At 59.5% G+C, this 14,651-nt stretch overlaps 1 protein-coding gene across 5 annotated transcripts in view; it reads left to right on the forward strand.

Annotated features, from left to right (window-relative positions):
* Positions 1-14,651, forward strand: part of NEK6 (NIMA related kinase 6) — an 87,772-nt gene that overhangs the window by 64,856 nt on the left and 8,265 nt on the right. For all 5 annotated transcript variants that reach the window (XM_040631863.1, XM_040631865.1, XM_040631864.1 and 2 more), the window contains one exon: positions 9,919-10,013. In XM_040631863.1, coding sequence (XP_040487797.1) covers positions 9,919-10,013 — 95 coding nt within the window. The remainder of the gene's footprint in view (positions 1-9,918; positions 10,014-14,651) is intronic.

Raw genomic sequence — 14,651 nt, forward strand, 5'->3', positions numbered from 1 at the left:
GCTCTGTTGTCGTACAAGGCGGCCATCCTTCTCATGTGGTGTCGTGTTCCCCCACGTGGGACTCAGTCCGCTCCTCCTGGTGGGGGACATTGGAGCTATTTCCAGTTTTTGGCTTTTAAACAGGCAGTTTTGAAGCTGCAGGGATGAGGTTCTCACCCAGTAGGAGGGGACAGAGTGCAGGGGAGCTCGTAGGGCAGAGAATGGGGAACCCGTGAGCTGGAGGGCAGGGCGTGCAGGGGTGCTGCAGGTGGGGGGGGGCTGGCACCGTTCCGGGCTCGGGAGCAACTGAGGGTTGGACTTGGGAACACGCTTGGGCAGGTGTGGGTTTCGGATTACGGAAGCAATGCCCAGTTCAGACTCCATACACCGGGACATGACCGGGTGTGACTCGTGGAAGGGTGGAGGATGAGGAGTTTGCATTTGATTAGAACACAGAAGCCAGCAGAGCCCCCAGTGGAACGTGCAAGTAGGGTCCCCCGTGCGTGACAACGGGGCATATCCGCATTTAACCAGGGCCTGGTGGGAAGGACTCATTCACGGCAGGGGCATCCGTCCTGCACCCCCCAAGCGCGCTCTCAGCTCTCGGGGGTGGCGTGGGCTGGGGCAGGTGCTCCTGAGGCTCCCCTGCCCATGCGAAGGCTGAGCGCCTCCCTTGAAACCACTCGGTCCTCCGTGGTCTCTGCCGCCCTCTGCGGCCCCGGCCCATGTGTCCCCCACGCTGTCCCCGAGTGCCTGAGGCGTGCCGTGAGTACAAACAGCCGCTTCTGGTGAGAGCAGAGGTGCTTTCCAGAAGACACTTTCCTGGTGGAATCTGTCACTGTTCATACAGGTCCCGATGGCTTAGAGGCTCTCGGGGTCAAGCACACAATCAGGGGAAACGCACTACCTGGGAATCGACAGCTCCGAGCCGCTTGCTGGAGTGAGTGAGTGTGTGCGCGCGCACGAGTGTGCGTGTGTCTGAGTGTGCGGGCGTCTGTGCACACGAGTGTGTGAGGCAGGGTTTGAAAGGACGTGCAGGACGTGCCATCCCCTGAGTTTATGACACTTTACTCACACCTCCCGTAGCCACGAGGGTCCATCGGATCCTCTGTGCGAACGAGGACTCTGGAACCTGGGGAGCTTGAGGGATTCTTCTGAGTTACGTAGCGGCAGAGCCAGGACTCGAACACGGGCCTCTCCTCCGGAGCCCACACTTCCTCCAGAAGACTGGGGCTGGGCCCTGGAAGGCAGTGCCAGCTGTCCCTCCACAGCCCCGAGCCGGCCACGCTGTGAGGAAGCCTGGGCTTCCCCCGGCCCCTCAGATCCTTCCTTAGGAAAATCAAAGTGTTTTGGTGAGTTTGGGCCCGTTGACCTCTCCGGTTTAAGAGCTTCGAAAGGTCAGAAATTCAAGGGCAACTGTCAAAGAGAAGAGTTCGGGCCACTGGCTCTGTCCCGTCAGTCAGGCCCCTCTTCTCTGTCCCTCCACCGAGAAGACTGCGGCGCTGGTCAGAGCCGGTTAGGATCACATCATTAGGAATTGGCAGAAATACGGGTTCGTCCGACAAGCTGAGTTTATCGACTCGGACTGGTGCACTTATTATATTAATGAGAAGGAATTGGAACTTGGGAAAAGGCTGCTCACTAGGCCGGGCTCTTCCTGAGGCCTCTGAGCGGCGGCCGGGCTGAGTGATGGATGAAAGGAGCCCTCCTGGGGGGCCTTGTGCCCGCGTCCAGGAGACACCCCCGAGCCGAGCGGCTGTGGGGGGCGCGGCGAGGCCCTGCTCCCAGGACCTGCTCTCGGAACCGCAGCCCGGGTTCCACCACGGGCACAGCACAGAGCTGAAACCCAGGACCCGAGTCCCCCAGACTCAGGAGAAAGGCCCCCTCTCCACTGTGAGGGTCTGCAAACAGCCGGCTAAGTCCTCTGCACACATTCGGTCGGGCAAGAGATTGCACTAATTGCCATTGTGTTGTGACTCAGAAAGGACTCGGGGTCGGGGCTCCGTCGTACCCCGCGCGTGGGCATGAATTATGCATCCGCCGAGTCTGTGCACCTACTATGTGGGGATGCTGGGGTGGCAGCCGCGTTGCCCCAGCAACCACCTCCTCCCCCGAGGCCAGGCCGCTGACCCCCAGCAAGGCTTATGCAAATCCCAGCGCCTCCTGCCTCTCCCTCCCCCAGCCCCCTCCCCGCCTCTGTATTTGCGAACACGAGGCTGGCATGAAAGGGCATTAGTCATGCCATGGCCGGGCTGACAGGTGCGGTACCCAGCGGTGGCAGAGCGGCTGCCTCGGTGTCAGGAGTAGGAGCCGTAATTAGAGCGCGGAACAGAATGAGCGTCAGACGAATTACCAGGCAGCAGATCATATTTGTCAGGAAGGATTGCATACATAAAAATTAAGTGACAGTACACGCCGGCGTAATGAAAGAAAAATGAAAGATTTGCCTACACACAGCTCACAAGCTACAAGCAAGTGTCTCGCTCCGAGCAACGGCAGCAGCTGCAAGACAAATGGTAGGGCTGGGGGAGCAGGCCCTGCTTGTTCGGGAGTAGTGACAGGGCAGCCGCAGGCTGGGCTCAGGGGTGGGCAGTGCCGGGCCTCACCCCACCTCTCGGGGGCTGGGGAACAGGTCTGATTGGGGGCAGCCCCATCGGGTACAGCAGTCAGAGCACGCTGGCTTTCCCAGGCTGTCAACCCCTGGCCTGACCACGGGGCATAACTTCCTTCCTTCTCCTTTCCCCGAGCCGACCGCCCCGGCCCTGGGCTGGGCACTAGGGATGAGATTATGCAACCTTCCCTGCTTTCAGGAGGCCCCCAGACTGGTCAGGGGACAGGGACAGTCAGTCTCAGGGTGGCCTAGTAAGGGCGTGGGCAGAACCGTCTCCCGAGGGCCCGCTACGCACAGGCGCGGTGCTGGGCTCCCTGTCTGTAAACCGTGCTCTGCCGGGACCTGCTGGGGGCCTGGGGCTGCATCTGCCCCTCCCAGGGCTGCCCTTTCGTTCGGTCTTCTGTGGTCACTCAGCTCACCAAAGAGGTGACTTAGCAAAGAAGACAAGGCTTAAAAGGTGCTGGGAAAACATTTTGCTTTTTAAAAAGTCATCCCAACAAGGTTTCTGATCGCCGTTTGACAGATGAGGACACTGAGACCCAGAGGGAGGGATACCACATCCCCGTGGTCACCTGGCTAGCAGGGACAAGAGCCCCTTGGGGTGTCAGTTCCCCTCTGGGCACAGCCACGTTGTGCTGGGAGGTGGGCTTGGATCCTGATGAGCTCGCTGGGGGCCCAGCCAGTAAGTGGGGTTGGGGGGAGCCCATCTACCCTCCCACCAGGGGCCACCTGGGACTCGGGGGCTTGTCCTGGGCAGCAGGGAAGGAGGATGGAGCCTCCTATCCTTGCCACAGCGGCATTCCTGGGAGCGTGCCCACGCTCGGCACTGGGTGGGCCCTGGGGAACATTTGCTGAGTGGGCACACGGTCCCCACAGCCACACGCCCCAGGGGATCCCATCAGTGGGGGCACAGAGCTCCATGCAGATGGGTTCCCTGAGCCTACGCCTGCCCATCCCAGCGGCCCAGAACAGAAAACCTGCTTGACCAGATAGATCCAGGAGTGCTGACCTGGTAGAGGTCCTGGGAGGTCGCACCTGGCTGGCGAGGGGCACCTGGCTTGTCTGCCACACCCCGGGCATTTTCAGGGCACAGACTGATCCTAGATGAGGTGACACCAGAGAGGTAAGGAGAGGGTCTCTGGGGCCAGCAGATGAAGAATGGATCCTGGCCAGGAAACAAACTGCGGCTCACCCGTGTGTCCACTCTTCCACTTAGCGGGGCTCGTGCCAGGCCCCAGGCCGCTCCCCAGGAAGGCCCCTGCTCTCTGGAACTTACGGTCTGGGGGGGAATCCGTTTCCAGGCTTCACCACCAGCCTAGCAGGATTCTTAGAGTCACGCCGCAGGTGCTATGGCGACTAGTGCTGCAGCCGCGCTGGGGGTGGGGCTCACCCGTCACTTCACAGAGGAGCAGGCCCCCGGGCGCCGCGAGGTGGGCACCTTTGCTGAGCGATGCCCCACAGGGTGCTCCAGCCAGAGCCCCGCACTTTCCCTTCCGAGACCCCCCCCCCCGGGCCATCTTGGGAGAGACCCTGATACGTGGATAACGAGGTCCTGCACAGAGTTGCAGCGTTGTGTGACCCAATGTGCGCCTCCGCTGGAGACCCTCGGCGTGGGAACTAGACGCAGGTAGATACTGTACCGACGTCAGCAAGCTGAAATCACGTGCCCGCCGAGGAAAGCATGGTGTTTTCTCAAGGGCGCAGTTTCCCAGAGGGCTGCGCGTAGCCCAGCATAGGGTTGGCTGGTGGTTTGAGGAGGGCGGCCCATGCATGGTGACACAGGTGACCCTGGTAGGGGTGTTAATATGTGTGTCTGCCCGAAGAGCCGGGGGGGGGGGTGCAGGGCCAGTCTGGAGAGGCCTCACATGCCAAGCTGAGGACCCGACCTTTCTCTGTTGGGAGATGAGCCAGTCTGGTGTGGGGGCCAGAGGAAGGGTCGGGGAAGGGCAGGACACGGAGGCCAAAGCTGGTCTGTGGTCCAGGCCAGTGAGGTGGGGGTAGCAGCTGAGGGCAGAGAGGAGGGGAGCACCCTCAGGATGACGGGCCTGGTTGGATGTTGGGGGTGGGAAGTTTCATAGGACAGATCACAGGCAAAAATGCAGATCCCAGGGCCCAGCCCAGAGGCAGCCGCTCAGGTTCCAGAATCTGGTCTTCTCTCCCTCCAGCATTGTCCCCCTGCTCCCTTTGCCACCTCAGCCCCCCTGTCTGCAGCCCACCTCTCCCTCCGGGGCTCTGCGGGGCCTTCCCAGAGCCCTTCCCCCTGCACAATGTGGGGTCAGTTGCACTGTCCCCGTTTTCCAGGGAGGGAAACCAAGGCTCCAGAGGGTGAAGGGGAGGACTCTGGGGACCCTCGAGTGCAACCCCTCTGTTGCACCAATGGGGAAACCGAGGCTGGGAGAGGATTTCAGTGCTCTCCTACTGAGTGGCGGAAGTGCGTGCAGCCCCCAGTCCGCGCGCCCCGCCTGTGCCGCTCGGATCGCACACCGGGTCCCAGCCCCCAGGCACACCTGGGGTAGGGGGTGTTGGTCGGGGTCCCCACATTCCTCCAGCCATTTCCAAGACCGCCAAATGGGGAAGAAGTGCAGCCGACAGACACCAGCCTCTCCTTCATGCGAAATCTCTGCCTTTTTCATATCTAATGAACATGTTTCAAACACGGCGAGCATCTCTAGACGCAGCAAAGTTTGTTTTGACAGGAGTGGCGCGTCTCCGGGATGCGGCCCCTTTAATCAGCCTCCGCTTTGAGGTCCCACGTCCTCCTCTGATATCTGCCCGGTTTGAAATCCGGGAGTTCTAGGCAAAGAAGCGCGGGGAAGGTCGGGGTTTGTTAGCCTTCTGTTTCATATGCCAGTTCCATCCTCCGCTGCGGGGACTGAGGGTGGGGGCTGGCCAGGAGCTGGCGGGTCCAAGGATCCAGTGCGGAGGCTGTGAGAAGGGGCTCAGACCGCCTGAGAATCTCCGGAGTCTGCTGTTGCTTGGCTGGGCAGCGCCCCGGGGCCCCTGGGGCAGGAGTGGGGCCCCTCCTCTTGTCAGCTTCTCCCACTCTTCCCAAGAATCGCTGCTCCCCTGGGGGCTTGGGGATACATCCTTGGGGGCCTGCTGCAAGCCTGGAATTTCTTTGAAGTGTCTCATTTTATCTTGAAAACTCATGCAAGTTGTGCATTATGCTTCGTAATGTTTGAGTACCTGTTGTCGGGATGGAAAGCGGGTTTTACAGACTGATTCCCAGGAATAACTGGCGAACGCCAAGCACCCCAACTTTAAGGCTCGCAGACGGGGTCCAGGGGCCTGGAGAATCTGCCTAAGGGTGGGAACACGAGGGCCCAGTGCCCGGCAGGGACAGGCCAGATTTCCCTCCGTTAACATTTCGTAAGTTCCTTTGCTCCACAGGTGTCCAAGCGTCTGAAAGCATGTGGGGGGCGGGGGGCCTTGCCCAGCTCCGCAGACCGTGACACGCGTCAGCACCTCCCGGGAGCTCACGAGAAAGGTGGTGTCTGAATGCCAGCCCTGGAGATGCTGAGCCCACAGGTCTGGGAGTGGGCCAGGGTCCAGATTCTCAGCAGCCTCCTCCAAGTGATTCAGCTGCAGCTCTGGGTCAGTCCAGCCTCTCTCTCTGTCCTTCTGGATGCTTCCGGGGACTGGCAACTCACTCCTTCCTGACGGGCCCATTCCTGGGAGGGCCCAGCACAACATCAAGGCTCAGTTAGCACTGGATGCAGAAGGACGGATAAACAGATAGACAGGTGGATGGATGGACAGACTGATGGATGGATAGATAACCAGACAATAGAGGGGTGATGATGTTTGGGTGGATGGATGGAGAGAGGGATGGATGGATGGACAGAGGGATGGATGGATAGAGGGATGGATGGATGGCACCCGCAGTGCTGGCATCTTAGGAGAAGTTCCACATCACCTTTGGGTGTTTGCCTTTCCCTTGCACTGTGGAAACGGTAAAAGCAGAAAGAGCCATGGAGAAGTTGAAGGTTGGGGGGAGCATGGAGGAGAAGCAGAGGGGGCTCCCTGACCCTTCTTACCCTGTGTTCCCCAAGGCTTTCAGCACACCCAGGCCTGAGGAGGGATCTGGAGCCCTAGCAGAGGGAGAAAGTGGTGGCAGAACAGAGGAATAAACCAAATGTCCAGGCCTCACTGAGCAGCTGGCTCTCGCTGGCGGGGGGCGGGGGTGGGCAGCTGAATTGGGCCACAGAGGAGCCCCCTGGGAGGCAAGGGGACCAGCAGGTGCAAAGACACAGAGGTGAACTGAAGAGCAGGTGGGGTTGGGCCGGGGTAGCCGTGTGAGGGACTCGAGCAGGGGCCAGGCACTCGCCATCTTCTCTATCAGGTGGGCCTGGCCACTCCGCAGGTCATCTGTCCCTAAGTTCCTCCTCTGGAGGCCCAGGTGGGTCTAAAATGAGCAGAGGACAAGACTGAGGGTGGTGAGAGGTGTCAGGGCCAGCTGTGCTCCCAGTCCTGAGGGGCTGGGCCAGGGGTAGGGGTGCAGGGTGGCCAGCGGTGGACGCTGCTGTCCTTCGCTGAGGATGGGACCTCTGACCTCCAGCCATAGCATCCTGGGTGCCAGAGTCACGTGCAGTTTGGTCAAGAGCTGCTGACTGAGAGCTGTTTGGATTCTGTCCTGTGGTTTCCACGTAACAAGTCATCCATTTCGTACTTGTCCGTTCATTTTGCTCCCTCATGACCAGAATATACAAGGGTTGCTATTTGAAGGTGTAGTTTGTTCACAGAATCCCAAAAGGATTCACATGTTGACTGACAGCTCTTTCCGCTGAATAGCAGTTAGCCCGCTGATAGGATGACACATCTTTCCAACATATATTTAAGTGATGGCTGCTGTCCTTGTTGGGGATTACTGCCATCAAAGGGTGGTTGGTGTCCGCATAGAGCAACAATCCGGGAGTCCGTCTGGGGAAGTACACTGAGTAGATGGTGCATTAGGCTGCGAGAAGTGATGTTAACAGCGATGAGATGCGGGAAGATTCATCGACTCAGTGCTTGGAAGGTTCCCCCTGTGACCTGGTCCTGGCCAGGGCACTGGGACCCTTAGGTAACAAGGTCCTGCCCCAGGGAGCTCAAGCCCAGAGCAGGGCTTCCCACCTCCGTTCACAGCCCCTACAAGTTGGCCGTAACCACTCCTCACCCGTCTCTAATGAGTTGAGACACACGGGAAGGTAATCAAATTTTCAAACAGCTAAATTTTTCAATGCAAAGGACTGTCCTTGAGTTTGAGATTATGAGTTTTTCCACGTATTCTGGTGTTCAACCGTCTTTTAAAAATAATAGTGACACCATTAAATGGGAGTTGGGGGTTTGGACTTACACCTTACTCGGCGGAACTGAAGTTGCCCTGAGACGTCTTTGGCCTACAAACTTCTGAAGCCCGACCCCTGCTTTGGGGTGCCTGTTGCTTTCCAGCTCATTGAAAGGCCTTCTCCCCCAGGGTCCCGTGTGTTTCACGGTGCAGGACTTCCCTCCGTCCTAGGTCATAAGCCACATCTCGGACTCAGCCTCTGCCAAGCTGGGCTGTGGCTCCTGACGTGCACTTTGGACCAGCAGCGGCCACCGTGACATCCGTGTGGCACCTGCAGGCCTGTGAAAACGCTCTGTGTAGCAGCCTTCAGAGTCTGGTCCTAGTATCAGAACAATCACCCTCCAAATAGACTGAGATCTGAGTCTCAGACTGTAGATCTGTTGACAGATCCAGACTCTGCCCCCCCACCTGCCAAAGCAGCCCCTCTGCTGCAGTGTGCATGCCTCTGGTGACGGGGAGCTCACCTCCTGTCAGGAAGCCCTCTCCTCTCTGTACAGTTCCAGATCACCAAAAGCGTGCCCCCTCTGCTTTGTAACTGAGCTGGGGCATACACACATGTCCTGTTCTTGATAAAAATGGATCAGGTAGTGTGTGCTCTTCTGTGCGTGGCTGTCACTCAGCAGCGTGTCTGTGCGATCGATCCGTGTGGCGGCGTGCGCCTGAGGCCCGTCCCGGTTTGCTGCTGTGTAGTATTCCAGCGTGTGACTAGGGCCGCGTTAGCAAGTCATCCATTCTCCTGCTGATGGGCATTTGTTAACAGTTTCTGGCTATTATGAGTGAAGCCACTTTGCCCATTCTCGATCGTGTCTCTTGACGGACGGAAGCTCTCGTTTTTCTTGGGCATTTCCCTGGGAGCGGACCTGCCGGGTTATGGTGTCGGCAATGTTTTTGGCTGTCGTAGACGCTGTGGTAGACGGTTCTCCAAGGTGGGTGTACCAGTTTTGGTCCCCATCAGCAACACGTGAGGGTTCCCGTCTCTCCACGCATCGCTAAGCTTGGTTTACATCAGCGTTTTCAACTTTGACCATTCAGGTGGGTGGGTAACTCCTGTGCTGTTAGCTTCGTTGCCCTGACGACTAATGACGTCGTTTCATGTGCTTGCTGGCACGTGGATGTCCTCCTTTGTGAAGTGCCCTTGAGTCTTTTGCAAATTTGGGGGTGGGGGTTGTTTGTCTTTTCTTAATGATTTACAGAAATTTTTAAAAATATGTGCTGCATATGGGGCCATGGTTGGGTATACGTATGGAGACTATTTTCTCCCAGCCCGTGGCTTGCCTCTCGACTCTCTGAAAGGTCTTTTGGGGGAATTGAAGTTCCTAGCTTTAATGAAGTCCCAATTTCTCAGTCTTTTCGTTTATGGTTACTACTTTTCTGTCCTTGGTTTGATGTAGGAAATCTTGGCCATCTCCAAGTCTAGACATGCCAATCGGTGCCAGCCAAGGGGGGTGGCTAAGAGCTCACTCTCTGGAGCCTAAAGATGTGGGTTTGAACCTCAGTCCTGCCGTTTTTCTGGGCCTCTGTTTCCCCATCTGTAAAGTGGGTATGGCTCGCTGGGGGACTGTTAGGAACACGAATGAGCTAACACGTGGGATGCGCTTTGGTCAGTGTTAAAGGGGGTGAGTTTTTTCCACTGTTGAGACCCTTTTCTGGACTCTTCTAGGAGTCAGGCAATCACCTGAAAGGACAGTTGATCACTTACCGCCCAGAGCCTGGCCCCTGCATCCCACTCCCCTGGACACTTGGCAGAAACTCGTATCCCCAGCTGCCCAGCCCCCAGACCGAGTCTCAGGTCGGGGGCGCACCCTGTCCCCGGGGGCTTTTAGTGCCCTACCCAGTGTGGGAGCTCCAGTCTGGCCTAGTGCTCCCATCTGACTGAGCAGGGGACCGGAGGAGAGGGAGCCCGAGGCCCGGTCTCCCCAACCCCCACACCTTCCCCTCCCCCTCACATCCTTCCCTGCACAGAAGAGCGTAAGCACCCACCTACCCCCGTCCTGTGTTTCAGTGGGGACACCTTACTACATGTCACCGGAGAGGATCCACGAGAACGGCTACAACTTCAAGTCTGACATCTGGTCTCTGGGCTGTCTGCTGTATGAGGTGAGTGGCTCGCGGGTCCATGGCTTCAGTGGGGCACGCATGGCCTGGGTCCAGCCGGGGTGCGGCTCAGTCCACCAGCTCCAGGTGGGACCGCAGGGAGAGGTGACGTCCATCCACCTGTGGCATCGGCTCCGTCTGGGTCCTGGCCTTCGCCCCACTCGTCTGCCTGATCCACAGCGTCGGGCTGGAGGAGCTTGTTAGAGGTGTGGCCAGTGGCAGACTGGGTGCCGTGTCACCCTTGGGCAGCTCCGCTCTGCAAAGGGAGACGGGTGAGAAACAGGGTCTGTGACGGAGGGGCCATAGGCAGGGGGTCTGGCGGCCCCCGTTTCCCTGGTAACCAGGGTGCACTCATCCACTGTCCTCCCTTACCCATGCATCAGGCCTCATGCAGGGCCCTGGGGACAGAAGGGGTCAGCTGTGGCCCGTGCTTCTGACGTGCTCCTCACAGAGGGTGTCCACGCTCTCCCAGGCTCAGCAACACAGACCTCCCGAAAGACCACTGTCCCCTTCCCTAAGCAGTGAAATGGGGCCACCAGATGGCCATTTCCAGATCTGGTGGCCAGTCTGCATGGAGGGACAGGAATATTTCTGAGTCTTGGCAGGCTCAGACAGGAGATGACATGAGCAAGTTGTGACCGGCCACCCTGGAGGTCTGGGAACACAGGCCATTTCTATGCCAAGAAGCTGTTGCAGCCGCCAGGGGAGGGAGGGAGGCCCAAGCCCTCCAGGGTCTTCGAGCTGGTGGCCACAGCCTCCAGCACCCTGGCCCGGACCGCCTAGTGCTGGGCAGCTCTGGGATTCTGTCCACCTTGCTGAGCCTGCCTCCCCATCTGTAAAATGGGGATAGTCCCCATTCCGCACCGTCCCCGTCTGGATAAATGAAAGAACAGACATGAAAGGCTTTGAAAAATTCTCCAAGGGCCATGAGACACCAAGCACGGTTTGCTTTGAAAATTGGAACCTTGATTATTTTTCTGCTTTCCCCGGAGCTGACTTGAGCGTGTGTGGGGTCTGGTTTGGAGCGGATAAGCTAAAGAGGCTTATCGAGCTGATGTGGCCTGTGACTGCCAGGCGCGCGATGCTCAAGATGGTGCCGAGGGGCCCCCGGGGGCGTTTGGGGGTCACAGAGACTGGCTTCTTTGCTTCCTTGAAACTGTGGACTCTGGGAATTGAGCTCACAGTGCTTGGGTATAAACTGAAGGAATAAGCTGCCCACTGCTGATCCACGTAGGGACTGTGGTGGCTCCTGTGGCCGGGGTCTTTGGCAGTGAGACTCTGAGGTCAGAACTGATCCCTTCGCAAGGTTTAAAGTTCGCAGCATCTCTGTTGTAAGAGCAGACATTTCGTTTTAAAGAAGTGGCCTATGCTTATGGAGGAAGCCAGGTGGCATCTGTGGCTGGGCCCCCTTCTCCAGCAGTGTGGAGGTCCCCCACACTCATCTTAAAGTGAGTCAGGCCCTGATGGTCAGAGATGGGGCGCAGACCTGCTTTCTGGGACCCCACAGGGCATGTGTTGTGGGAGGAATTCTTTGAATGACCACCGGACAGGAGCGGCCAGGCCGAGGTGGTGCCCAGCTGGTGGCCCCCTCGGATGGAAGAGGGCTGAGTTGTGTCTCCTTCCCCTGTCCCTGTCCCTCTGCACAGCCCGGCTGCTGTGGGGTTTGGGAGCCCGGAGTGGCTGTGGGTAGGCGGGGAGCTGGGGAGGGACGGTGGGTGCGGGAGGGAATCTGGAGGGAGATCAGGATCTTTGGCAACAAGAGAAAAGGGATAAAGTCAGCACGGTCCTCAGCCAGGATGACAGGAAAGAAACCTGCTTGTAGTCGGCGTCCCACGTGCCTGCACATTCGTAATAGCCCCAGGGGGCTGGTTTGGTTTTGCCGAGAGGGAATTAAAACCAGGTGGGCAAACCTCCAGAGTCACATAGAACCTCTGGTACTGGGATCTGTCACCCCAGATGAATCATGACTTCGGGGTCTCTCCAGCCATCTCTCCAAGTACAGGTGAACACCACGGCTACGGGGGCTGCTGAGGTCAGGGACAAAGCCGAGCGCAGGTCACATCCAACCCAGCCCTGCCAGGCTCGTGCTTCAGCTTCAGCAGCCCTGCCCCCCTGTCCAGGCCTGGGGTCTGAGGAGGGGATTCCGACCCCCAATAACTGGCATTGTCCACCTGGGTGTCAGTGCTCAGGGGAGGTGCCCTCAGGCAGATGCCCTCAGCGTGGCAGGGGCCCAGGGGGTGCGATTTTGAATCACCGTGTGTGCGCCCGTGTGCACGCAGCGGACTCGCACGGCTGCGGGAATTCGGGTGAGAGAATGCGGGGTCCTGGTGTGGGCCCACTTTGGTTGGAAGGACCTGAGTTCAAAGCTCTGCTCCCCTCTCATGCCCTGAAGGCCCTGGGGCCAGTCAGCCTCTGCCTCCGGGAGCTTCCCTTGCCTCCCCCCCCCCCCCAAGCATCACCGGCACGAGCAGAGCCTGGCTCAGAGAAGGCCCTTGGGTGATGGCCGGCAGGTCACAGGCGCCCACGACTACCCCCTCGCTGCTGGGAGCCACTGACGCAGGGCAGGCCGGGCGGCTGGCACCTGCCGCCTGCCTCTGGCAGTGAGGACCCCACAACTGGCCACATTTCCCTTTTTGCTCTGGCCAGCGGGAAACTGAAGTGCAGCTTGGCCTCCGTTTCCGTGGAGGACTCGGCTTTGTCCTCCCGCCCCCACGGATGTTGTCCCCGGGCCAGATGGTTGGTTCCTCTCATTTTTCCATTCTGGGTTGGGGATTTCTGGAAGCCGCTTCCTGCCTCGGTGAACCCGGAGGGTCTCCAAACACAAACAGACTCGCGGGCCGAGCAGGGTGTGAGACCTGGGTGTGCCAGGCGGCCTTGCTCTCCTCCCGGGGGCCGGAGGATGGCAGCTGGCTCCCTGCACTCGTGCCAAGCCTTCGGCACAGAGCCGCCCTGCTCCCTGCCGCAGCCTTTGTCTGGTCTCCCGGAGGCAGATGCCCGCCCAGGCCCGCAGCGCCCGGCTCGTGGATGCCTGGGAGGCGGTCCTGCGCGTCTCTGCTGTGGCCCCTGAACACGTGTCTAACCAAGCAGCGTCTGTGTCCATGGCTCCCCGGCATCAAGCTCTAGCTCAGTTGAGCTGATTTATTGGTTGGCAGCAGTGGGGCCCTGCAGCTCGCAGCCAGGGAGGGACGTCTTGGCAGCGGGAAGTCACTGAAATCCATCAAGTCCTTCGGGCACGGTCGTCCTCGGGGACAGTGGCCCCGGATCTCAACCCCGAGGGCCCTGGGCCGCCCACAGAAGAGAGCGCGCGTGGCTGCCCCAGCCAGCCCCTTGGAGGATGTCAGGGAGCAGGGGCTCGGCCGCTGGCCACCACCCCTCTCCCCGCTCCGCCAGCCCTGCGGGAAGCGGATGTTTCCCCAGCAGACAGGGAGGGAGGTTCATCTGGGCCCAGGGCTTGGTAATTGGGAGGAAACATCCCGAAGCCACGACTGGCGCTCCCGCTACACAGCCTGTGATGTGTTCCAGGAGCGCCAGCCTGAGAAGCTGTCACAGAGGCTCCCCACCCACACACCCCCTCCAGACGGCCTCCGCGTATTCAGCGCGCCCTGGAGGAAGCCACCCAAGCCAGGGTGGCCGGAGGGGATGGCGCAGAGCCAGAGAAGACCTGCCCCAGGCGCCGAGGCCTGCCCTTCCCCAAGCCCCTGCCTGGCCGGGAAGTCTCAGAAGCCCCCGTGTTAGTTTCCTCTGGCCGCTGTGACCCGTTATCACAAAGCTGATGGCTTCGCACGACATAAAATTATTTGCTTACCGTTCTGAGGGCCGAAGTCCAAAATCCGTTTCAGCAGACAAAAGACCAGGCGTTGGCGGGGCTGGTTCTTTCTGTGGGTTCTAGGGAGAATCCACGTCCTTGCCTCTTCCGTGGAAAATGGAGAGGTTACCTGCATTCCTGGGCTCGTGACCCCGTCCTCATGCCACTCCGACAGCACCCCTTCTCCTCTGTAGTCAGTCTCCCTGGCCTCCAGCTTACAGGGACGCCTGTGATTACATGTAAGACCCACCTGGACCACCTAGAATCATTTCCCACCTGGGGTCCTTAAATGGATCACACCTGCTGTACCCCTTTTGCCATCGAAGGTAACACATTCACAGGCGTCCAGGATGAAGACGCAGACATCTCTGGGGGCCTCTACTCAGCCCCCCGTAGTCCCTCTCACCTGGGCAGCCAGGCACCCCTGAGGACCTCCTGAGCTCACCTGAAGTTGACCATGGCTAGTGAGGAGCTGCCCCAAAGCACTCACCCGGCTCGTGCCCCCCGGGGGTGGGTGCCAACTGGGCCCCGTCTTGAAGAGGTCAGCATGAGGAGAAACAGGCCAGACGGCTCGGCAGCTGGGAGCAGCACAGCCCTGAACGTTCGAGTGAACCACGAGAATCACGAGGCCCATCCCAGTCTCGTTAAAAGGGAGGAAACGGGCTCAGGGAGCTGGAGAGACTCCCCAGCGTCACACGGCAAGGAAGTGGCCAAGATGGGCACTGGTCCCCAGGCTGCCTGGCAGAGCCCACCCCCCTGTGGACAGGAGCCAGGCCCTGGCCAGAAGCAGGGCAGGACGCTCGGGCCTTCCTGAGCTGGGGCCGATCCGCTTCTCC

Source organism: Ursus maritimus, unplaced genomic scaffold (assembly GCF_017311325.1).
Source record: "Ursus maritimus isolate PB19 unplaced genomic scaffold, ASM1731132v1 scaffold_17, whole genome shotgun sequence".
NCBI lineage: Eukaryota > Metazoa > Chordata > Mammalia > Carnivora > Ursidae > Ursus > Ursus maritimus.